This window comes from Aedes albopictus, chromosome 1 (genome assembly GCF_035046485.1).
Source record: "Aedes albopictus strain Foshan chromosome 1, AalbF5, whole genome shotgun sequence".
NCBI lineage: Eukaryota > Metazoa > Arthropoda > Insecta > Diptera > Culicidae > Aedes > Aedes albopictus.
In genome coordinates this window covers 196,120,920-196,144,326 of record NC_085136.1, presented here as the reverse complement: position 1 = coordinate 196,144,326, position 23,407 = coordinate 196,120,920, and the positions used below count along the sequence as shown (strand labels likewise).

The window sequence follows — 23,407 nt, the reverse complement described above, 5'->3', positions numbered from 1 at the left end:
GTAAAGCTAAAACAAGTTTATTAGTGTCTTATATTCTTATAATTAATATTCTTCTTCTAGCCTGAAAACTTGCAATATGTCCGGTGGATGATTCCCAGTCAACCAGTCATCGTATAAGATGTTGCATAAGATGTTAAAGTGGAGGCGATATGCGTACATTTTACATGCGCCTAAATGGAGGTATGCACGCATAAGGCCTCCACTTTATCATCTTATGCAGCATCTTATACGATGACAGGTTGTCTGGGTTGGAAGACAGCTACGACAATGGTTTGAAATAATCCGGATGCTGAAACGGCAGCTCTATATGTAGTAGTTAGAGCTGCGGACAGTCCTGTCGGCACGTCGAGATACAATTAGCTTACTACAGGGGCGTCTTTTGCGGGAAACCGATCGGCTCGGTTTCGAAGGGAAACCGACCTAAATCCCCAGGTCGCTGGTCTAAGCCGGCAGTCTACGGTGGGCGCTCACGGCCTCTTCTGGATCAGGGTCCCAGTGCGAACGGATGATAGGCTTTCGGAGTGCTGATTCCTAACTACTCGCAGTACTCACGGTTGAACAGTTTATTGAAGATCCGTATAAGTACCGAACCTGAGTAGACACGCGTCTTTACGGGCGATGCTGGTGGCTTCAGTGGCCTGGTGGAATCTTCGGTGACGAGCGGCGAGGCAACGTGGGTGGTAGCTGGAAGCAGTGGCGGTGGCAGCGACGGGGAGAAGTCTAAGCTCGAGGAAATGCAGCCGGGTGGCCGGAATCTGGAAAGCAGGCCTAAGTATCTGGTGGGGCCTCGGACAAACGGACCGACATTGGACTGCCTGGCGTGAAACGTTTAGCCGAGATGGTGATGGCTTCGCCTGGAGGAAATGTAATCGTGATAGCCAGACGCGGGTGACCAGGGCGACCCGATGTGGCTACGGAAACGTGGGATTGCCCGTGCTTTGGTCCAAAATGGCCAGCTTTCGACGACCGAACGCTGAACGAATGTCCGAGATGGTGATAGCTTCGGCCTGAAGAGATGTTCACGGGGAGGAATTGGTCGGGCTTCGCTCCTAGGCCGTCGAGATGGTGGCGAGGACTAGCCGGAAGACGACATACGGAGGCCGGAGATGTGACGATTGCTTAGGACTTTGTCCCGATCGGCCGTCAATGTACACTGACCACTGGTGTAGTCGGTCGTGATCACGGGTCACGAGGTTTGAGATTGCGCCGAAATACGACGCTTGGCGAAATCCTGAATCCGTTGTTGGTCGTGGTACAAGGGTTTTCACGGGTATCCAGTCGATTGGCTAAATCAACTGTAGGGTAACTAAATGGCTTTGGCTGATCAAACAAACTTCTTGCGCTCACAACGTGGCATATTTACGTAGGACAACAGTATCCAATCTGTGTCACCTCTTCTCTTTACGACTATTTTCCAACTGTCTCGATGATTTTCTCACCGAGCTCAACTCCCCTTCGAAGGGACACTCACTTTCTCGGGTCATCCTTTTCCGCCCAACCTGGATTCAGTGGAGGCCGCCACCCACTGCACTCAGGCGATGTATCTCTATGCGTACGCGCGTCACCGCCCAGGCGTGGAAAGACAAGTTGACTATGAGCCTCTGCACGAATTTGCCCTGTCTCGCTCACTCCCACAGAAAATTTGAAAACAGCGCGCACAGTAAAAGTCACATTTGACTTTTACTGTGCGAACTGTTTTCAAGTTTTCTGTGGGAGTGAGCAGTACGCCAGATTCGTGCAGAGGCTCATTGCGAGCTAGCGCCAACTTCACACTAAATTCCCGAATTCCACAAAATCATATGTTACGGCAAATATTACCCGCCGATAACAGAGTTCTTCACGAGGTTCATCGTAACCCGCGGCGCCAGTGAGAATTTGACTGTCGACAGATTCGTAGATGTTGTAGGCTATGAGCACTTGCCCGTCGCAGCAGTAGTCCGGTATCCCAATAGCGGTAGTGGTTTTGTCATAGGGGTGATTACGTAGCGCCCACGAGTGGCCAGAAGGCGGTCTGCGTTGGAGATCAATAAAAAGTTGCGATCACCGAAGTTTTCCCGGAGCTAGGGCAACTGTCCTCAGATAAGCTACCAGTAACAATGTATCAGTCAATGTCTATATTCAAACTTAACCCAATAAAATATGATTATGAATCACGTCAAAGTTTTGCTAATTCTACACTCCAAATTTAACAATGTTCTAGAGACATTCGTTCAGCGCTCGGCGCATCGGGTCGGCCTGGTCACCCGCGTCCGGCTATCACGATTACATTTCCTCCGGGCGAAGCTATCACCATCTCGGCTAGACGTTTCACGCCCGGCGCATCTACGCGCCCGAAGCCCCATCAGTTAGGCCTGTCTTCCAGATCCCGGCCGCCCCGACTGCATTTCCTCGAGCTTGGACTGCTCCCCGCCGCTGCCACCGCCACTGCTCTCAGCTACCACCGACGTTGCCTCACCGCTCGCCACCGAAGATTCCACCCCGCCACTGAAGCCATATGATGATCAGGACATATTGCAAGTATTCAGGCTAGAAGAAGAATATTAATTATAAGAATATAAGAAACCAATAAACTTGTTTTAGCTTTACCGATTGTTAAAAAGCTTAATTTTTTCCTCGCTAGAAAAATGAAGTTCCGAATTTTTGCCTGTTGATTTTCTGTTGGCAAGGAAAAAAGTGTTTATCAAAGGTTGCTATGGATGAAATAAGTCGTTGCGTTATCTGGGGCACAGATACTGTCAAATTGTTTTATAGCATCCGCCATTATGGCGAGCGTGGAAAGCTGGATATAACGACTATTCCGCTAACAAAACAAAAAAAAAACTGGAGTTAAAATATATCACAAGCCTGATATTCAAAGTCCAGGGGGTTGGACCTTGATCCAAGAGGTCCCGAAGTACAATTTCAGGTTGTTGCTTACAACGATGTAGGATTTTCAATCCCACACTGAAATCTTGTCAACTATACTTTTTATCAAAAGGATAATCTTTTTATATGGCGACTTTGGGAATTTTCAGCAGTTTTGTTTTATTCGTCACAACACAATATGTTTATGTAGCCTAAATTGCCTGCAACTTGACCGTATAATTGAGTTTGATAGGACTTGGTTTATCGGGCACGATCCGTTCTCGTGTCTAATGATACTTTGTACTGTGTAAGTGTTGTGAATCAATTGTTAAACATTTTTCCCAAATTGAAATATAATCCCATTGCGATGTAATACTAAATGCTTAAATGCATTCGATACACGCAGGCTTTCTCTATCATTTACTAGATTGTTTACTCGGTGAAACATCAATGCATTTTTCTATTATAAAGGTATGCTAACAGAGATATCATCAAGACAAACAATAATTACTAATTACCGGATACACACAGGTACTTACTAAGCACTTCAAGAGAGCTCCTTTGCTCGAGCAGCAGACTTTTCCACCGCGTTCATCAGCGTCGCTCGCATTGCACCTTTTTCGAGCTCGTGAACGCCATGGATTGTGGCTCCGCCCGGAGAGCATACCTCATCCTTAAGCACAGCGGGATGCTTCCCAGTTTCCAGTACTGTCTTGGCAGCTCCCAACACAGTTTGAGCTGCCATTTTGAGAGCCATGTCACGAGCAATGCCTTGCTTCACCCCTCCGTCGGCTAGGGCTTCAATGATTTCATAGACAAAGGCAGGACCACACCCGGTCAGACCAGTGATGCCATCCATCTGCTCCTCCTTCACTTCATATGCCAATCCTAACTGGCTTAGCATAAATTTTATGTCTTTGTAGTAACTGAGAACAACCTAAATTAGTGAGAAAATTTGTGTAAGTACTACATCACTGTTTAGTTAGAAGAGTACAAATTGGAAAGTGTCAAAATCTGTCACTAGGTTCCTGTTTACTCATGTTATGGGACCAGAAGCTTTCCAAGCTTTTTTTTTTGGGAATTTGAACTTTGATAAATTTTGAAAGTACTCCTCAAATCCACTTACCCCTGGGCAGTGTTTTCCGAATCCCGCGCAGTATATGGTACAACCTGCTCCAACTTGCATCGGAGTGTTAGGCATTGTGCGCACGTGCTGTATGTTCAAAAACGAAAACGTTTCCTTCAGCTTTGCCAGGGTTACACCGGCCAAAATTGAAACCATGACCTTTTCGTGGCAGTGGGAGGCGAGATGCTGGATGGATTCCGCCTCGACCATGATGGACTCCTTACAGGCCGGTAGGATGTGCGGTTTTACACAGAGGAAAATGATTTGCGCCTCCTGTAGCACCTCGGCATTGCTTGTGGTTAGCCTGTTGACGCCCAATGGATTCCAGCGTTCTTTCAGGTTTTCCAAACGAGTTGCCGATACAACAACTTGATTCGGGTTGAGGACGCCTGCAATTGGAACAACAAACATTTGCCATTATATATTGATATGTTGGTGTTATACAACTATGGGTAATTTAGTGATGTACCGAATAGTACTATTCGGCCTTCGGCCGAATACCGAATAATTCGAATTTTATTATTCGGTGAAACGAATATTCGGCCGAATAATCGGTCAGATATTCGGCCGATTTTCTTGTTAAAAATCTCGTGAAGTTATTGTAAAGGGCATTTTTGTTTTCAAGAAAGTAGAATTTGAAAGCCAGCATCTTCAGAAACATTTTAAGGATAGACTTGTTAGAATCCCAAAATGGCCGCCACAATGGCTGACTTTGGCATCTACTCACGATTTCGAGGGCACAAATCTCTTTGAAAACAAAACCAGCACACCTGAGCTTCTCATTTTAAGCTAATTAAAAGTGAGCAAGAACAGAATAATAAAATACATTGTTGTTTGAAGCTTGCTTCTTGAGATTTGTGCGTCTGAAGTTTTGATGAAACTTTGAAGCGGGATTTCAAGACGTTTGTCCTTAACATCACAGAAAAAGTAACTTTTTGCAAATAAAATGCTTTTAAAATCCACTTCACAATTTACTAAATTCTTGATTTAGTGTGTTGTTGCTATGTTTAGTCATTATTCGGCCTAATCGGAATATATTCGGCCGAATAATACATTTAATATTCGGCTAAACGAATATTCGGCAAAATCGAAAATAAGCTGATATTCGGCCCGAATATTCGGCCGGCCGAATATTCGGTACATCACTGGGTCAATATAGATAAACTTTTTAAAAACTACTTGAAATCTATTAATTCTCCTTGCAGATCTAATACATGCTTGATATTGAGCGACTGAAATGTTAGAATGAAGCATTTAAAGCCCACATCAATTAAGATAAGTAATTAAACCAGACGTAACACTTGCAAAATTTTCATCGACCACGTTTTCAACGAACATTTTAAATTTTCATAGTTGTGGCTTTCACAACTAGAGGCGCGCGCATCGTTTTTCAATGCGTTTGACGTTTCACACTATCGCCTTCTGTTGGCGATATGGCACAACACAGTGATTCGTGCAACTTTTCCACCAGGTGATGGTAGTGTGAACTGGGCGATGGATTTCCATGAAAACCGTTCAAGGTGTTACGTCTGTTTGTCTGTGACAATATTGTTCGTGCAGTTGAAAATCGGAATTTTTGACACGCGAAAATCGATTTTTCTCCTAAACCGTGTATCGGACGTACGTCAGGTACAGTGCGCTGGATAGAGGGCCAGGTCCGCTGTCCAGCGCACTACGTCCGACGTTGGGTTTCACGTATGGATTTTGAGAAAATTCGATTGTCGGGTGTGGGGAAACTTCGGGTTTCAACTGCGACGACAATAGGTTCTCTAGATCCAGAGATTATGGAACAGAATGATATGAGAAAGTTTTACGAAACTGTCAATAGCGTGCGGGGAACGTGCCTTCTCCCGTCATGTACAAAACAATACTGGCTGTCACGTCGAGAAATTGTAGAACGGTGGGAATGGAAGCACCGACGAACTGACGTAACAGTGGTGTTGCGAAACTGTCCAACCAGCGGCGCCATGGTTGTGATTTTTTCCGCAGTCAAGTTCGCAGATTGTGAACAATCCTCGGTACCCACTTACGTAATTTATGTTTAGTCCTTTACTGTCAGAGCTGTCAGATCAGTGCAACACGCTAAATATGGCCCTTATTATGAGTGTCACTTCACGGTGAAAATCGATCACGGTGACACATTGCGAATCCACGGTGAAAAAGTTGTGGGTTAATCAAAGGGGAATGGGTAATTCTCGCTGAGACCGGCCCACTATTTACACCTTGTCTTCAAACATGTTTAAGGTGCCGATTTTCTGAAAGCCCTCGCTAAAAAAGTAAGAAAAATGCATTTGGTTACTCTAATTGATGGACCCCCCGTTAGTTAGAGCCACAACAATTTTTGCAGACCCCTCGATTTTGGTCAAATGGTGACTCATTTAAACCGTTATAACTCTAAAGTTTCTCAAAAAACCACCTCAAAACGAATTGTTGTTGAAAAGAGGAAAGATAGAGCTACTATTCACCATAATAAAAAGTTGGGTCGGCCATATTGATTTTGGCCGCCATCTTGGATTTTTATACCAAAACATTATTTTCACCATGAGGGCAACCACCGATTTTCAAAATTTTAGCATCAATTGAAAGCTGAGGCATTTATACATAACATATCAAAAAATTAGAGATGTCTTTTTTCCTATCAAAAGTTATGTTTTGGTATAAACATCCAAGATGGCGGCCAAAATCAATATGGCCGACTCAACTTTTTATTATTTTAAATAGTAGCTCTATCTTTCCTTTTTTCTTTGCTGTGTGAAGAATTAGCAATAAGTTAAAATTCACAAATACAAAGAAATTAAAAAAAAAAATCCTTTTTTCAACAACAATTTGTTTTGAGGTGGTTTTCTGAGAAACTTTCGAGTTATAACGGTTCAAGTGAGCCACCATTTGACCAAAATCGAGGGGTCTGCAAAAATTGTTGTTGCTCAAACTAACGGGGGTCCATCAATTAGAGTAACCAAATGCATTTTTCTTACTTTTTTAGCGAGGGCTTTCAGAAAATCGGCACCTTAAACAATTTTGAAGACAAGGTGTAAATAGTGGGCCGGTCTCAGCGAGAATTACCCAATCACTTTCTCACAGCGGAGCTGAAAATGAATGTCGAAAGCATTCAGTTCAGCAGAAATTCATTCAATTGAATGAGATTTTTTCAACCCTGCTCTTGAAATCTGCAGCGGTTCCGCTCCCACTTCTGCTTTCAGATGGCGAGTGCCATACCACAGTCAAACAGACGTAACACTCTGATAATTCTCATCGTACACCGGTTTAACGGTCTTTTTCAAAATTTGATAGTTGGCCAACTGCCCAACCGTGGCGCTCGCATAGTTTTTGTTCGAGTTTGACGTTTGCTCACTACCGTCACCTAGTTGGTGGTCGGCCAAACTTAGTCCTTTTAGCATTGGGCGAATATGTTTCCGTGACTATGATTTGAATCGAGAAATATTCGAAGTGTTACGTCTGTTTGTCTGTGGCCATACGTAACCTGGTCCGTAATTGTTCGAAATCTACGGAAAAACAATACCTCGTTACATAATTTCAATACAATATCATCATACTACTTACCGTCCTAGTTTGAAATAATTAAAAAGCCATGAGAACCATATTTTTTTTGCGTTTTTAACTTGGTTTGCCATGATGATTTTTTTTCCGAATTAATCAAAACTTTACAGTGAGTCAGCAGAGTCAACCGATGATATGCAAACCCTGTTTGCACGCCCCCTAAACTTACGCAACTTTACCAGAAACCATCCGTTTAAGATTAAACAATATATATATATTTTTTTAATGAGTGCGTGTCATCCAGGATAGCTTGCTTTGCATTCGGATAATAAATAACAATCCTTTAAGGACAAACTTCTTGAAATCCCGCATTAACAGTGCATGAGAACTTCAGACGCACAAATCTTAAGAAGCAAGCTTCAAACAACAGTGCATTTTATTATTCTGTTCTTGCTCACTTGTAATAAGCTTAAAATAAGAAGCTCAGGTGCGCTGGTTTTGTTTACGAAGAGATTTATGCTTTCAAAATCGTGAGTAGGTGCCAAAGTCGGCCATTGTGGTGGCCATTTTGGGATTTTAACAAGTCTGTCCTTAACAGCATGTCATATATGTTACTGCTTGTGAGAGTGTTGAAGAACAATTTATAGGTGTTTTCCGGTGAAAAACATTTTGGTTTGAACCATTTGCCAAAGCGTTCAACAAATGTAATTTATTGTGAAGTGCACTTATGCATGTGTGGTGCTCAAACATGAGAACAGTTTGACATAAGGTGCTCCCATGTTATCACATCACCATATCAAACGAGTTTTCATCTCCATATCGTTCAACAATGCGTGGAGTGTTGAGGCACTGCCTGATATGGTTTGACCAAACAGTCATTCATGGTTACCGGCTTCAGGATTGACACTGTTCAACAATAAAATAAATAAGTTTTTGGGAAAAGCTTACCCCCTATAGAAGAATTTTACTGTTTTGAATTTATGTCAAGTGGTATTTTTCTATGCGGGGGTACATCGAGGTCTTGAAATTAGTCTATGGTATAAGTGTCTTCGGAAGAAATGTCGAAAATAGGAGAATGAATAACTTTGCAGAAGAAAGTTTTTTTATCTACGACGCTTCTAGAGAAAGCTAAAACTGATCTAGATCAGTTGCAACTTATCTAGGTCATATATGTTGTATTATTATTATTACTTTATTATAGAGATTTTCAGCCCTGAATATGTTTTAACCAGCTTTTAGCAAAAACTTACAAGACACTTCTCTAAAGACACCAAAGCTTTAGGATGGATATCCAGTCCAGAGCACTAGAGGTTTTGTCTGTCTATAACAGCGTTCTGCCCCAGTGTGCGTTCTATTTACGCGCATGGTTTGGGGCTGTCCATTAATTACGTAAGGGGTTATGGGGGTAGGGGGGGTTTAAGAAATCTTACGCGCCATACAAACATATTTGGGGTTTCATACAAAAAATCTTACAAGGGGGGAAGGGGGTGTCGGAAAATCGCAAAAATTCCCTTACGTAATTAATGGACAGCCCCTTAGTTCAACACACTAAATTAATTAACATTTAAAGACGAAGGCGAGACCTGTTAAAAGAATTTGTACAGGTTACAATCAGGGAGATTAGTGTTTCATGGTATCCGAATCGTCCCGTAGGATTTTTCCATTATCAGCGATGTCGTGGAGTCGACATTGACCTTCGTGGATGGGACAGACGCAAAGCACATGCTCTACTGTAGCTGGGATGTGGCACACTTCACGCTCCTTGCGGAACGGTCCACTTCCCATGTTGTGTGATAGAAGTGTGTGCCCGGTTCTCAATCGGGAGATTACTTTCTGGTCTTTGAATGCTGGCAAATCAGTCCATGGTTCAACCGTGTTATTTTATCTTCCGCAGGAAAGCTGTTCTAGATTGGCTCCGTAAGTTACCCCAGTGCATTCCAAGCATTTTGTCTTACAACTATTAAAAACCTTTTCTTTTAAAAGGCGAGCAAATAAATGTGTGTTACCAGTCTTAAACAGCCCGGCTGCAATGGCATAAGCCATATTTCCGCCTCCGATGAATCCCACATTCAGCTTGGATAGGTCCCGCGTTTCGGTGGAAGTACTCATCTTTTGCCAGAATCAGCTGGTGTGAACACGTTTTTTTTGCTTGTGGGATTACGAGATCGCGTGAAGCACACTTTGTTGTTACAATTGTATTTAAACGCTGATAAATAATTTCAATAGGATGTTATAAACGAATCACTGGTTATCTAACTGATAAGAAAAGAGTGAACCGACTGTGCGAACCATCCGGGAGTTAATAAATTGTTTGTTTATTTACTTACGAATGTTTTGTATCCGTACCGCGTGGCAGTGTTGCCATATTTTTTTTTTTTTATTTCGTTTATTATAGATAGTTGAGAATACATAGAGCAGCGGACATCGCTAAGTGAAATGTTTCCATTATGTGAGTAGTAATAATAAAAAAAGTATATTTATTGAGCTTTGCAAGGATTTCGCGACGATCGTGCAAATGTTCAATCTTTGACAGCACAATGTTCACACATCCAACAACAAAGGAAACAGTGCATAAACAAACCGATTAGTCGAAACACCGCCCCAAAATAACGCTCCGTTACTGGAAAACTGTAGCGGCAACATCAACCAATGTACAGAGAACAGACATCCAAGTCCAGTTCCAAAACGGTGTAAGGAATTTAACGGCCATTTTAAATCGGCAACACAAGTGGCAATAGCGTGGCGCTGCAATCGATTATTTTCCCATACAAATTTAATTCACCACTTGAAATGTTTCAATTCAACACTGACTTTGGCAATATGGTGTTTGGTGGCGTTAGTGCACGGTCAGAAAATTCACTCATTTTGGAGCTAAAGTGGGACAACTCAAAAATGAGTAAATTTTATTTCCAGCGATAGCGCTGGCCCAAGTGCGAAAATCTCATCAGTTTAGGTTGTATAATATTCTTGCCGATGTGAAGAATATTATACGGCTTAAACTGTTTGGATTTTTGCACTTGAGCCAGTGCTATCGCTGGAAATAAAATTACTCATTTTTTGAGCTGTTCCAGTTTAGCTCAGTTTTGTGTGAATCTTACTCATTTTAGAGTAACTTTTTCTTAGCGTGTGTTTTCATCGTGTATTGGTTTGCAACCTTACTCAAGTAAAGATTCAAATCCTTACACAACTTTCCGAATGAAATTTGTTCTAGCCTGGATGTCTGTTCTCTGTGACCAATATGCTGAAACCGGTGTGCATATTTTGTGGTGGGACAATTTTGTTTGCCTGTGCGTCGTATTTGGCGCAAGATCGTCAATAATTCAGTAACAAATTTTGAAAACCACGTATAATCAATGGTGTAGCATTGATTATACGTCGTTTTCAAAATTTGTTACTGAATGTATACTTTTTATGTATTTTTTGCCCCTGAGATTCTATCAAGATTCTTTTTAGCAATTCGGTTAAAAATATGAAACCGCGAAATTTTAATTTTTCGCTCTATTGGTCGAAAATCTCAGAAAATTGGCTACAAAATTATTGAAATCTTGCCTCGATTTTTTATTGCCGCTATACTAGATACCGTAAGAACCTGTCACCCCCGTCACCCCACTGCAAAGAGAAAAATCGATAAGGTAGCAAGAAAAAAGCTACTAAAGTTCCTCGCAGTTCAAGCAAACCTCCTTAACCCAAGCGAGGACTGTTTACTTTTAGGGTTCTCGTGGATCGCTTATATAATGCCCTCGGCCTTCCAGAAACATTTAGAGGCATTATTGACATGTTTATACCTACAGTAGAAGAATATCTTAGGAATCTGACACAATCATGGCCCCTCCTTGCTGCGATCATGTCTTTCAATGGATAATTCATCAAGTGAGGTACAAGATATGATCACTGTGCTACAGTGGAACTGTCATAGTCTAATAGTCTGTGATATATTTGCCCTTTGTGAAACATGGCTTTCTTCTAAAGATGAACTCAACTTCCACGATTTTAACATTATACGCCAGGATAGAGATGACCATTATGGGGGAGTTCTTTTGGGGATCAAAAAGACTTACTCATTTTATAGAATTCCAATCGCGACTCACCCTGGCGTAGAAATCGTCGCTTGCCAAATAAACGTAAAGGGTAAAGAACTTTGCGTAGCTTCCGTTTACATTCCTCCAAGAATTTCAATAAACCGTCGTCAATGCGGTTTCTGCACTATCACATCCAGTTTCAATTCTGGGTGATATGAACTCACATTGTACTGGGTGGGGTGAACCATATGACGATCACAGAGCGGCTATTTTCTATGATTTGTGCGAAGATTTCAATTTGAACGTTTTTAGGTGAAGTGACACGTATTGCATCCGACGGCAAAGAAAGTCGTCTTGACCTATCTTTAGGATCAAGTTTACTATCATTCGATTGCTCGTAGAAGGTGATCGAAGATCCTCATGATAATGACCATTTGCCCATTATAACCACCATCAAACATAATAGTGAAAGGTCAGACCAGCCAATTCAGGTCCCTTTTGACCTCACGAATATCGATTGGCAAAAAAATGCAGCAGCGATACCTTTTAGAGTTGAGCCATCAATACCCTCCCACCTCTGGATGAGTAATGAGTATCGATTCCTGTCTGAACTGATCTACAAGAGTGCATATTAGAATCACAAAAACGACGTGTTCCAAGTGCAACCTTCAAAAGAAGACCAGCCGAAAAAGCGTAGTTATTGGCGACGCTTCATTGAGGGCCTCTCAAGCGAAACTTCAATGACAACGCTTTGGGGGAGTGGCTCGCAATTGCGAAGCCGCTCATCTTCTAATGGGAGTGATGAATGTTCCAACCGTTGGATATTCAGCTTCGCGAAAAAGGTCTGCCCAGACTCAATCCCAGCGTGACCATATGATAAAGTTCAATTTTCTCAAAATCTCCCATACATCACGTAAAGACGATTACTAGACCTGTTCAACTAATTCATGGAGGTAAAAGTAATAGCTATTTAAAAGCCTGGTAAACCAGCGTCAAACCATAACTCATATCACCCAATTGCTATGTTATCATGTTTAAGGAAATTGTTAGAGAAAATGATCCTATCGCGACTTGACCATTGGGTCGAATCGAATAACTTGCTTAAAATACACAGTTCGGGCGTTCGGGTTTTGCAAGGTCAAAGGGACAAACGATTGTTTAGCGTTGCGTTCAACAGATATTCAACTAACCTTTGGGAAGATTCAAATATTACGTCCATCAATTTTTGGGATTTCTAGACCCCCCCCCCCTTCGGTAACGCATTTTCCCTATACCTAATACACGTCACAATACAGTGTCACACTTTTGTAGACCCCCCCTCCCCCAAATGTTGGACGTAATTTTTGAACGTTCCCTTTACGGAAAATGCGCTATTGGCTTCAGTTTTCTTGGATATTAGGGGCGCCTTTGATTCAGTTTCCATAGATATATTCTTAGAAAAACTGCACAATAGTGGACTTCCAGGAATTTTAAACATGTAATTTTTTGTATAATTTGTTGTCAGAAAATCACATGAGTTTCACCCTCGGACAACTGACAACTTCCATAACACTAGTTTACAGCATTTTTGAAATCGGTAAGCTAATGATCATTTTTGGTGTAGAATCATGCCCTGAGTTCAAAAACGCGAAGGAAAAAAATTACAGTAGAGCGGAAATTTTTTCGACTTTCCATACAAGGTTGATGATTTGAAATCGATTTTTGTTCTATTTTGAAGCAAAGTCGCTCACTTCACACATCCCATTCTCCGCAATAAATGCTCCGATTGAGCTGAATTTTTTACTGTAACTCGCCTACATATTGTATGTCAAATAACCGATGAGAAAGATTTTTTTAAATGTTGTTCTTATTGGAAAAAATACATTTCTTCATATATTTTTAGAAATTTGGCTAAAATTTAAGGCGATCGTCCCTTAAACTCGCCAATATCTTGAATTTTATCAATCTGACGCAAAAGCTGCATTCAGATGATCGAATGGTATTATATTTAGATTTTAATTTATGGAAAAAGATTTCAAATTAGTTGAACAAAACGCTAGATATTTAAATTTCAGTAAATTCCTTATTTTGAAAAGTTGTAAAACTGAATATTTAGCTTAAACTCAAAAACTGTTCTACCTAAAAATTTTTGAAGCACGGTTTCGAAATCAGCGCTAAATTGTGCTTCAAAAATGTTGGTCATTGACAGAAGTTCACGACTTTCGTTTTATTTTGTAAACTAGTGTAATTAGTTACATGGGCCTTCCTCAAGGTTCAAGTTTACGTCCATTGCATTATAATTTTTATGTGAAAGACACTTGTTGGAACGACAATGCACGCTTAGATAACGTGCAGACGATGCTGTGGTTTCTGTCAAAGGTCCGCATACTGATATACAGGGTGTTAGGTTCGTGAGTGCAAACTTTTTAAAGGGTGATAGGGGATCATAAATGGTGAAAAAAAAGTTCTACGCATATGGTCAAATCTCAACCGTTACCTAGACCGTTACCGTAAACCGGGGTCAAATTGATCAGCGGGGTGAATCATTCGGGTACTACATTGTAATTCCATACTAGGAACTCTTAAGCGTCGCAATGATCTTAAGCTTTTTACGTCATCTAGTTTGTAGCTGTCTAGATATGAGTGTAGACTTCTAATTTTTTAGAAAAAAGTTAGTTTTGCCTTATTTTTTTAAGGAACTTGCAATGTGTTTTTCATTTAGCTGAAATTATTGCTACTAAACAATCGATTGCTAATAGGACTTCCCGTAAATTCTCTGTTTTAAATTTTTTGTGGAACCTTGGTTAGGAAGTTATGTAGCTAATCAGAGCATGAAATAGTTATAAAAAAGTTCACGTTATGATGAAATAGTCATTTATTGCGATAGAAATCACTTATTTCAAATTAAATTGCCTAGCTTTAGGCGTTTAAGGGGAAACTTCAAAATTTTATTTTGCATTTAAAGCAGTGCTTCCCAAACTGTGCGCCGCGGCGCCCTGGTGCGCCGCGAACCTTTCTCAGGTGCGCCGCAGGATTTTGGCTTTTGTGACGAAACAAAAAAAAAAACTGTATTGCGGAAAACCTCTAATTTTTTTTGTTAGTAAAACTAGTGTCGCTCACATTTTTTTTTAATCTTTCTTGACTCTTCAACTGTTCCAAAGGATTTCTGGTATCCTTTTTAAACAAATAAATTGAATCCACATTTTAAAATTTCAAGTTTTTGAAATTGTTTGTGGAATTCTCAAGCTTCAATCTTTACATCTACATCAACATGATTTTTGAAATCGTACAAATACTTAAACTATATCTGAGAAATTAATTTAAAAAAATAGTTAGTTTTACAAATATTGAATTCTGAAAACATGATATTATAGAAGTGTTTCAAGATTTTGTCTTGCACACTGTAAAGTGAAAGTTGCTCAAAATAAAATAAAAGCTTTGGTGCGCCGCAACATTTTTGGAAATGTCAAAGGGCGCCGCGATAGCAAAAAGTTTGGGAACCTCTGATTTAAAGTATTCAATTTACTAGTTAAGATTTTAAACGCGTTATTCGGTTTTAGAAGAGCAAAATTAAGCGAAGAAGGAAATTTTCTTTCCCAACCGATGCTTAATTGTATACCGATTAATTTCGCCCCAAAGTGGCATTTCCATTTTTTTTATATTTGGAGTTATTTAACTTAAAGTTTAAATTTGTTGAACAAAATTCTGTCACATGGTTCCATGGAGATCCACAGGGTACTGGTTTTACCTAGGGTTTTACAGAATTTCTTTTGGCAATATTCGAATTGGCACTGATGTTATCCGCAAAAGTTGTTTTAAAGTGATCAATTTGACCCCGGATTACGGTACGTAGTTATTGAACTTCCCATGTTTTCGATTCTCATTGCCTTAACTGGCTATAACTTGAAAATGATCAAACTTATCGCAATTTTTTGACCCTTATTGAATTTTCTTTCAAATGGCATTTTTGAATTGATTGGTTAAGTTAAATAACTAGGTTTTGTAGAGCAAAATAGCTCAAAATAGTGTGTTTTAATTTGTTTTTGGCAATTTTCTTTGAAACATGCGTACCTAATAAATTAAAATTCTTTCTTTGGCAGAGTTGTGGCCCCTGTTCCACTCTTACAATTCGTTCTTTGTCAACAAACGTCTATCTCTTATCGTTTTCTTGCAATTTCGATTTAAACATGGCATTTCAGGTCATAAATTTGCAACTGTCAAGGTATGCACTTTTTTGCGCACTGTGTCGCATTTGTCGAATAAGCGGGTTACGAATTAAAAAGTGTCGTATTAAAACGTCAGACTCTAGTTTAATTTAAAAACACTTCACTAATACTTTACTTTTGCAAAAGAAAATAAAAAATGAATAACTCTTTTAAAGAAAAACTAGAAAGGACGAGCACATTCCTTTTAATTCTACTACTGTGCTTATCTTCGGACAGATAGGCCTATTTCGTCTGTGACTTACAGACTTCTTCAGTGTCAAGAGTCGAGCACTTGACACTGAAGAAGTCTGTAAGTCACAGACGAAATAGGCCTATCTGTCCGAAGATAAGCACAGTAGTAGAATTAAAAGGAATTTGCTCGTCCTTTCTAGTTTTTCTTTAAAAGAGTTATTCATTTTTTATTTTCTTTTGCAAAAGTAAAGTATTAGTGAAGTGTTTTTAAATTAAACTAGAGTCTGAAGTAACAAGTTCTACTAAAAGCTCTAAAGTAATAGTAAAGTATTAAAACGTGTCGAACCAACGGGGTAGTCTCAGTTCTTTTGAGGCATTCCCGTCGATGAAACCTGTATGGCATGCATTCTACTTTCTTACAAAAATAAGAGAGCAGATGTGTGCACTGGTCAAAAGATCGTACAAGATTACCTTTGTATGGGTCCCCTCACATTGCTCAATTTATGGCAATGAGAAGGCGGACTCTCTCGCAAAGTTGGGTGCACAGGAAGGCGAGATCTATGATAGAAGAATTTCACACGATGTATTTTTCCATTTAGTTCGTTAGAGTTCTCTTCAAAGTTGGCAACGTGATTGGCGAGATGGTCAACTGGGACGGTGGTTACATTCCATTATTCCTAATGTTTCTTTGCGAGCGTGGCATTACGGTCGAGATTTCATACGCGTGATGTCGAGAGTCATGTCCAACCCAACCATTACTCGCTGGGCGCACATTTGCATAGAATAAACTTCGCGCTCGACAATCTTTGTACTAAATGCAGTTCCGGTTATGATGACATCGACCACGTAGTTTGGAAATGCCCGGATAATGACGCCTCCAGAGCGCTACTATTGGATACCATTGAGGCCCGAGGTAGACAACCCTTTGTTCCAGTAAGAGATGTGTGGGGAATTCAAGCGAAAACAAATATGTTTTCTTTCTATAATCTATTCTTTGAGCACTCGAAAATAAAACGCATTTCTCATAATATCTCTTCGTTTATTTCTGTTCAGTAATTCTACTATTTTATACACTATGAGTAAAATTCTCTTCTGAAGTATTCTTGCGGACACATTCTCATTGTAAAATAACATTCATCCCTCGCATAAAAGCACAATAACCTCGAGTAAAATTCTTAAACTCTACAATTGGTCTAATAAAAACAGTTTCAGTTCGTGGAAAATGCATAGTCTCTAAATCTACTAGAGACAGTTTTTATATACTTTCCGTTTATTTTTTCAAAGTAGGTATTTCAAAAAATATATATGTTTCTATTATTTGCGTTTCTAGACGTACTAGTTACTCGAATGACTCAATATGTACATTATGGGCGAAATGTACCGATATTGATAGATGAATATTATAATTAACGAGCACAAGATCCCAACTTTATACATAAAAGCAGACTTTTGTATTGTTTCTTTCGTAAGAAGTGTTTACAGTATAAATATGAACATCTGCGGCACATTTCAAAAGAGTGAGATAGTGTGATCGTGATGCGTGTAAAACTTGGAGCGATAGAGGATGCTAGTAAATAGATAATTGTAAAGAAAATGCCTCGAATGTATTTAAATAAAAGTTGATATAAAGTAAACAAAGAGAATTGTATTGCAACTATCTAGTTGGGAAAGAGCTTACTGCTTAACAACGATATAATAACAGTTGAAAATTAAAATAACTATACACTACGATCTAAACGGCAGTTTTTTTGATGTCCTACATAGTTGCTCGGGCTTAATGGCTTTCGACACATTTGAACTTTAAATATTTTGCATTCACCTTCTGCGTTATGCACGGTTGACACGGTACCAATTTGCTCAAAATAATAAAATAAAATAAACAGATTCTACAGTTCGGTTGTGGTTTCAGCATCGGATCGATCCAGGTCGTTGAGATATGAGAACGATAGTTGGTTGTAGTCTCGTTTACCGAATGTTACATTTTCGTTGGTTTGACTGGTATGGTTGAGCTGCGGCTGAGATTGAAGATCTCCATTTTGGCTGTAAAAAAAATAATAAAAAAAATAAATTCATATCCAATGGGTAAGAGGCATGAGCTGGTAAGGCATTCGTCCAACGTGCATGGGTCGTGAGTTCAAATCTCACCTAAGATGTGTTGTTTTCGAAATTTTAGTTATAATTTAATCATCTGTAGATATGTACGTTGAGGTAAATATAAATGATATTGTTTAGTTACTTTGTTATACACTACATTTTATTAAGGCAACAAATAGGATGCGTCTTATTTCATTGGTTTATTGAGGTTGTTTTAACAAAATTTATCACATTGTTAAGTTGTACGATGGACATGAAGTATGAAAATTCTAAATAAAATATGAAGGCAGTTGACATAGAACAACATCTTACATGGATATTGAACCTTGCTTTATATCTACTTACCGAATGTGGAAGAGTGGGTTACTGATTGGCACATCGGTGTAGCGATTGTTTCTTCCCAGCGTGTTAGTAACAATCTCCGTCCCGTTCACAGTGCCATTGTGATGCATGTGGTGGTGATGGTTGATGTTGTTGATGTTATTACTATTGGCATTGTTGTTGTTTCGGTGGGTTCGACCCAACGTATTGAACGTGTTATTTTGGGCCATCGAGAGGTTGTTTCGGTTCAGGGTATCCCCGTAGCTGAAATTATTGTAAATTGTTGAGGTTTGAGGCTTTTGGTAATCTTAATATTGACATTATTTTTACCCATTGATGTAGTTGTTTCTCTCGGATTTTATCCGCCCTAGGGTTAACGTTCCTGGTACCGTTCCATTGCTCACAGAACCTAGTGGATTTAGGTAGTTGTTGCGGTTCATCTCCAGATTTCGATTGAGGGTGTTTTGCCGATTGTTTATGTTCAGGTTGTTATTGTTTTTGGTATTGTTGTTGTTGTTACGCTGTAAAGTACCCACTACAGCGGTTGTTGCGTCGGAGTTCGTAGGACTGTGTTGACCTAGAGCGAAAGCAAGACAGTAGCGTCTAGAGAATATAGAAAGCGAATGGATTAGGGCTGTACTCATCCCTGTCTTACATACCGTTTTCCTTGTGAGTGATGTAGCTAACGTTGTCCAGGCTGAAGGCATGATTCTTAGCGCTAAAGTCTAGCTGAAGGTCGTCACCTTCATCTACAGGAACAGCCATCGCGAGTACTTGCGTTTCGTATTCCTTCAGGCTGGTTTGGTTTTCAGTTGCCGGGGCTTGGGAGTTTATTATAACGGGGTCATAGCGAACAGGACTAGCTGGGGCATTATATTGGCGCATACGTTGTTTGAAATTTTTATATCTACGAGTTGAGGTTGATGAGTTACTAGCATTACCAAAGAGTATGGGCACAATACTTACTTTGACCACGAAATACAAATGTAGACGATTCCAACTGATCCAAGAATGAGTATTACGACTGCTACAGCAATAAGCGCATATGGGAATACGTCATCATTTACCACAACCGCTGCCTTAACCTTTTGGATTTGCTGTTTCGGTTCAACGGGGCCAAATATGCCTTGAGCTGTGGCCCTTGCGATGCTAGATGCTTCGAAGTTGATTTGCGACAAAATGGTTGGTGTCAAAATGGTATTCATGACTGAAGTCGAGTTCCGAGCCAGAATCCTCTCTGACTTTGGATCAACAGCATAAAACCTGAAAATGTAAATGTATTTACTAGTTTATATTTATAAGTCAAAAACTCAAAATTGCTTACCAAACATCTGTAGCTCCATTGACCTCCTCAATTGTACCATTCTCGTTCAAAATCTTCCTTGTGCTGAACCGTTCAATTCCTGTAATAAGCCCTGTAGATTTTTCGTGCAGCAACTCCTCTAAGGCTCGCACATGACGTCTAACATCTTTAGGAGAGGAATCCGAAAATACCAACGCCATTCGATTGATATCTGAGATCAGGTTCACAACTACTCTCGCTTTAGCTTTATGCACAACGCCAGCCAAAGGATCACCATTGTTATCACGTGCCTCAACTATGAACGTCAATGGAGTTTGCTTTACACCTTGCAAACTCTTCTGTGTCTTCAACATTCCATTATCCTCACCGATGGTGAAGAATGAACTTGGTGAATCGTCGTTTGGTATTTCGTTTACTTTTTCGTCATAAATATGATATTTGATTTGACCAAAAACACCTGCATCTTTATCAGTTGCTTTCACTGTTATTAGGGGTGTGTCCATGTCGGCATCCGCATTAATAACGGCATAGTATGTATCGTTTCGGACACCTTGGTGATAACTCATTGGGAACTGGAATGTGGGCACATTGTCATTATCATCCTGGACAATAACATTCACTTGCGCGAAATTTTTATGCTGATTTACAAAGTACTTGTTCGAGACAAGGCGAACTTCTAGATCATGGCTATTGGTCTTTTCGTAGTCTAAAGGTCCATTTAGAACTAAGGCACAAGCATGATCTTCGATGCTTATACGAAACAGATTAAAATTATTTCCTCGAATTATTTCACATCTAAATCCTCCGTTGTGCTTGGTAGCCTTCTTTGAGTTAATTATTTGTATCAGTTTAATTGTGGCGTTAATTCCTGTAGATTCTGGAACACTTGTGGTATAGCTATCATCGCTGAAAGCAAGGCCTTGCACTTCAAGGTTGATAATTCCTCCGGCGTCTACCCTTGACTCTGCAGAATCATTAGGATTGGCTGGTATATGGCTTACGTAGATAGGCAAAGTGGAAACAGAGCTTAGCTGTGGTTCTCCCATATCGTATGCTCTTACATCAACTAAGTACTCGGTATCGTCCTCCTTATTTAGTTCGTCTCGAATTCGAACTATTCCCGAGTCTGCATCTACTTGGAAGTATTTCAAGGCTTTGCCTCGCCCAACCATTTCATACCGAACCACATTTCCTGGTGATGAGCCATCACCGTCAACGGCAGGCATGGACCCGACTATTGAACCAATCGGAAGATCATCGTTTATGTTAATCGGTTCTGGAATTGAAACGAATACCGGTGGAATATCATTCCTATCTTCCACTTCGACCATTATTTTGATATAGTCTCCCGGATTAGTGCCGTTGTTCTCCAGCGTTCCAATTATGAGCTCATGGATTTTGTCCTTTTCGTAATCCAAACCACGAATAGTTTTGATCAGTCCCGTTCTGGCGTCGATTTTGAACAAATCTCCCGGACCTCTTTTCAGCGTGTAGGTAATCTCAGGTTTGGTGTCCGGATCAAAAGCTCTTACCGTGGTAACTACCATATCAGGAACATTTTCAGGAATTTTTACCTCTAATATGGATTCCATGAATCTTGGAACTTCGTCAGGAACGTCTCGCACCTTAACTGTCACGCTTGCGGTTCCCAGCCTTGGTTCAGGTGCACCATCTTGTGCGGTAACTACGAATTTGTACTCTTTTTGCTTTTCGTAATCCAGCTGAGACTTCGTTCTAATTTCTCCCGTTCGGGAATTTATTTTGAATGGAATATCAGAAGGAATTGTGTAGGTAATCTCTGCATTCATTCCTTCGTCAGCATCTGTAGCATGTACTGATCCGATTATGGCGTTTTCTTTTCCCTCGTCAACGGAGAATATGTAAGGTAATAGGTTTTCATCGAACTCGGGATTTTTGTCATTGATATCCGTGACTTTTATGTTGACCGTTGCACTGCTAGCTAGTCCCCCACTGTCCTCAGCTCTAATGATTAGTTGATATCTAGTTAGGTCTTCTCTGTCTAGTTTTCGGATAACGCTGATTACACCACTTTCCTTTCCAATTGAGAACTGCCTGAGATCATTACCTGTAGTTACGGAGTATTTCACTGGATCATTCTCAGGATCTTCAGCCTTGACTACTATTACAGTCGAATTGATTTCAGCGCCTTCACTGACTTGTACATCGTAAACAGGTTTGATAAATCTAGGTGGTTTCGTATTGGGACCAGGCGTGACAGATACTTCAACAATAGCTTGCGAGGAAAGACCTCCAATATCAGATGCCTGAACTGTAATGCTATACTGTTCACCAGCATTTAACCTTGCCCTTGTTTCGATTTCCCCGCTTTTTGGATCAACAGCAAATTTATTGCCTCCATTGTTGGAAACGTGAAAGATAGAATACGTAACGACAGCGTTCTCTCCGCTATCGTTGTCGGTTGCAGTCACCTTAGTTACTAAGCGTCGACCATCACCAGCTGTTAAGCTTACTGGGGGAACCATGGTCAACTTTGGAGCATTATCATTGACATCATTTAGGTGAACAGTCAAGCTCATGGGCGCACTAGCCGCATTACCATTAGCTTCACGAGCCACCACCTGAAATCTGTACTTTCCTTGGCTAGGTGGATCCCTATCTAAACCTTCTTCGTTGACCTGTAGGATACCGTGCTTCGATACAATAAATGACGGTGTAGTTACTTCGTAGATATATTCGATTTCGTCTTCTGATGCAATATCTGCATCAGTCGTGGTTAGTTTGATTGGGTTGCCCTTCGAATCCATTACGGTCGTTCCGATGGGGGAATTCTCATCCACGTAACCCTCAGTAGATGTTATTCCGATTACTGGAGGGTACGCATCGACTGGTTTTACGTGAATGGTCAGTTTTGCGGTCGCAAAACGCTTTGTTTCCGACACTTCTTCAGCTTTGACGATGATGTCGAACTTTTTCGCCGTTACGGACGAGTCCACCAGTTTGGTTTGTTTCAACACCCCCGTTTGGGAGTCAATTTCGAAAAAGTCACCATAGTTACCGGGGATCCCGCTGAGAAACGAATACCGGATCGGTGCGCTGATGGTATCCAAATCGACAGCTTGTATCCGCTCTGGAGTTACGGTCAGAACGCCTTGTAGCGTTCCAGCTGGAACAGAGGCTGAATATTCCGGATTCAAACAGGCACCATCCAGTAGTACGCATCCACGGTAGATGAAGGAAGGATCCTGGTCATCCGAGTCAGCAACGTCTATGGTCAAGGTGGTTGTTGCCGATAACCGTTCCGAAGCATTGCGGGCTCGATCCTGCGGAGAAAAATAATAAAACAACTCACTTAGAATTCATGTAAATTAGTAATACTGTGTAATCACAGAGAAACAGACGTCACACTCTACTCGCTATCCATCGATAGTCTTTCAAACGGTTTATTCAAATACTCGGTAGTCGCGCCGCGCTTTGCCGTGTGCAGCATAGCTGTCCCATGTTCTATGGGAATCCCTATTAAAATGGGAAAGGGTTCATTCACAAATGTCATAACGCCAAATCTGGCCTTTTTTGACACCCACCCACCCCTTCGTAACATTGTTTGTACGTGAAGAAAAATTTTTTGTTCGAGCTGTAACACTATGAAGTACACCCACCCTCCCCCTCCAGCGTTATGACATTTGTGAACAAGCCCAAAGCTATGCTGCACACGGCAGCGCTGGCATTGGTTTTGCTCTTGTTTGACGTTTGCCCTCTATTGCACCTTGTGAGCAGCTGTTTGTTTTGGATTCGTAATAGTAAAAACTCCGTAAAATTACAATGATTACCGAAATTCTCCTTTCTC

The 23,407-nt window shown here is 40.5% G+C and overlaps 2 protein-coding genes across 9 annotated transcripts in view; both read right to left on the bottom strand.

The window, feature by feature from the left end:
• Positions 1-3,291: 3,291 nt before the first annotated feature.
• On the bottom strand, positions 3,292-9,800 carry LOC115263687 (uncharacterized). Its single transcript, XM_029866912.2, has 3 exons — positions 9,475-9,800; positions 3,971-4,359; positions 3,292-3,781 (listed from the first exon to the last, which is right to left on the bottom strand). The coding sequence occupies exons 1-3, from the start codon at positions 9,575-9,577 to the stop codon at positions 3,392-3,394; spliced, it is 882 nt and encodes a 293-aa protein (XP_029722772.2). The 5' UTR covers positions 9,578-9,800; the 3' UTR covers positions 3,292-3,391.
• A 7,081-nt stretch (positions 9,801-16,881) lies between these two features.
• Positions 16,882-23,407, bottom strand: part of LOC109423237 (cadherin-99C-like) — a 414,770-nt gene continuing 408,244 nt past the window's right edge. For 7 of the 8 annotated variants that reach the window (XM_062846072.1, XM_062846075.1, XM_062846073.1 and 4 more), the window contains 6 exons: positions 19,603-22,883; positions 19,245-19,541; positions 18,938-19,185; positions 18,609-18,855; positions 18,303-18,542; positions 16,882-17,903 (listed from right to left, as the gene is read on the bottom strand). In XM_062846072.1, the coding sequence (XP_062702056.1) occupies positions 17,750-17,903; positions 18,303-18,542; positions 18,609-18,855; positions 18,938-19,185; positions 19,245-19,541; positions 19,603-22,883 (4,467 nt within the window). In that variant the 3' untranslated portion in view covers positions 16,882-17,749. Of the gene's footprint in view, positions 17,904-18,302; positions 18,543-18,608; positions 18,882-18,937; positions 19,186-19,244; positions 19,542-19,602; positions 22,884-23,407 lie in introns of all 8 variants that reach the window. The other variant, XM_062846079.1, reaches the window with a different exon arrangement.

Excerpts from the sequence above, each read along its gene's own strand:
- LOC115263687 (XM_029866912.2), bottom strand. The coding sequence starts at position 9,577 with ATGAGTACTTCCACCGAAACGCGGGACCTATCCAAGCTGAATGTGGGA. Across the intron at positions 4,360-9,474 it reads AGCCGGGCTGTTTAAGACTG|GCGTCCTCAACCCGAATCAA; the intron begins GTAACACACATT and ends TTCCAATTGCAG. Across the intron at positions 3,782-3,970 it reads TCGGAAAACACTGCCCAGGG|GTTGTTCTCAGTTACTACAA; the intron begins GTAAGTGGATTT and ends TCACTAATTTAG.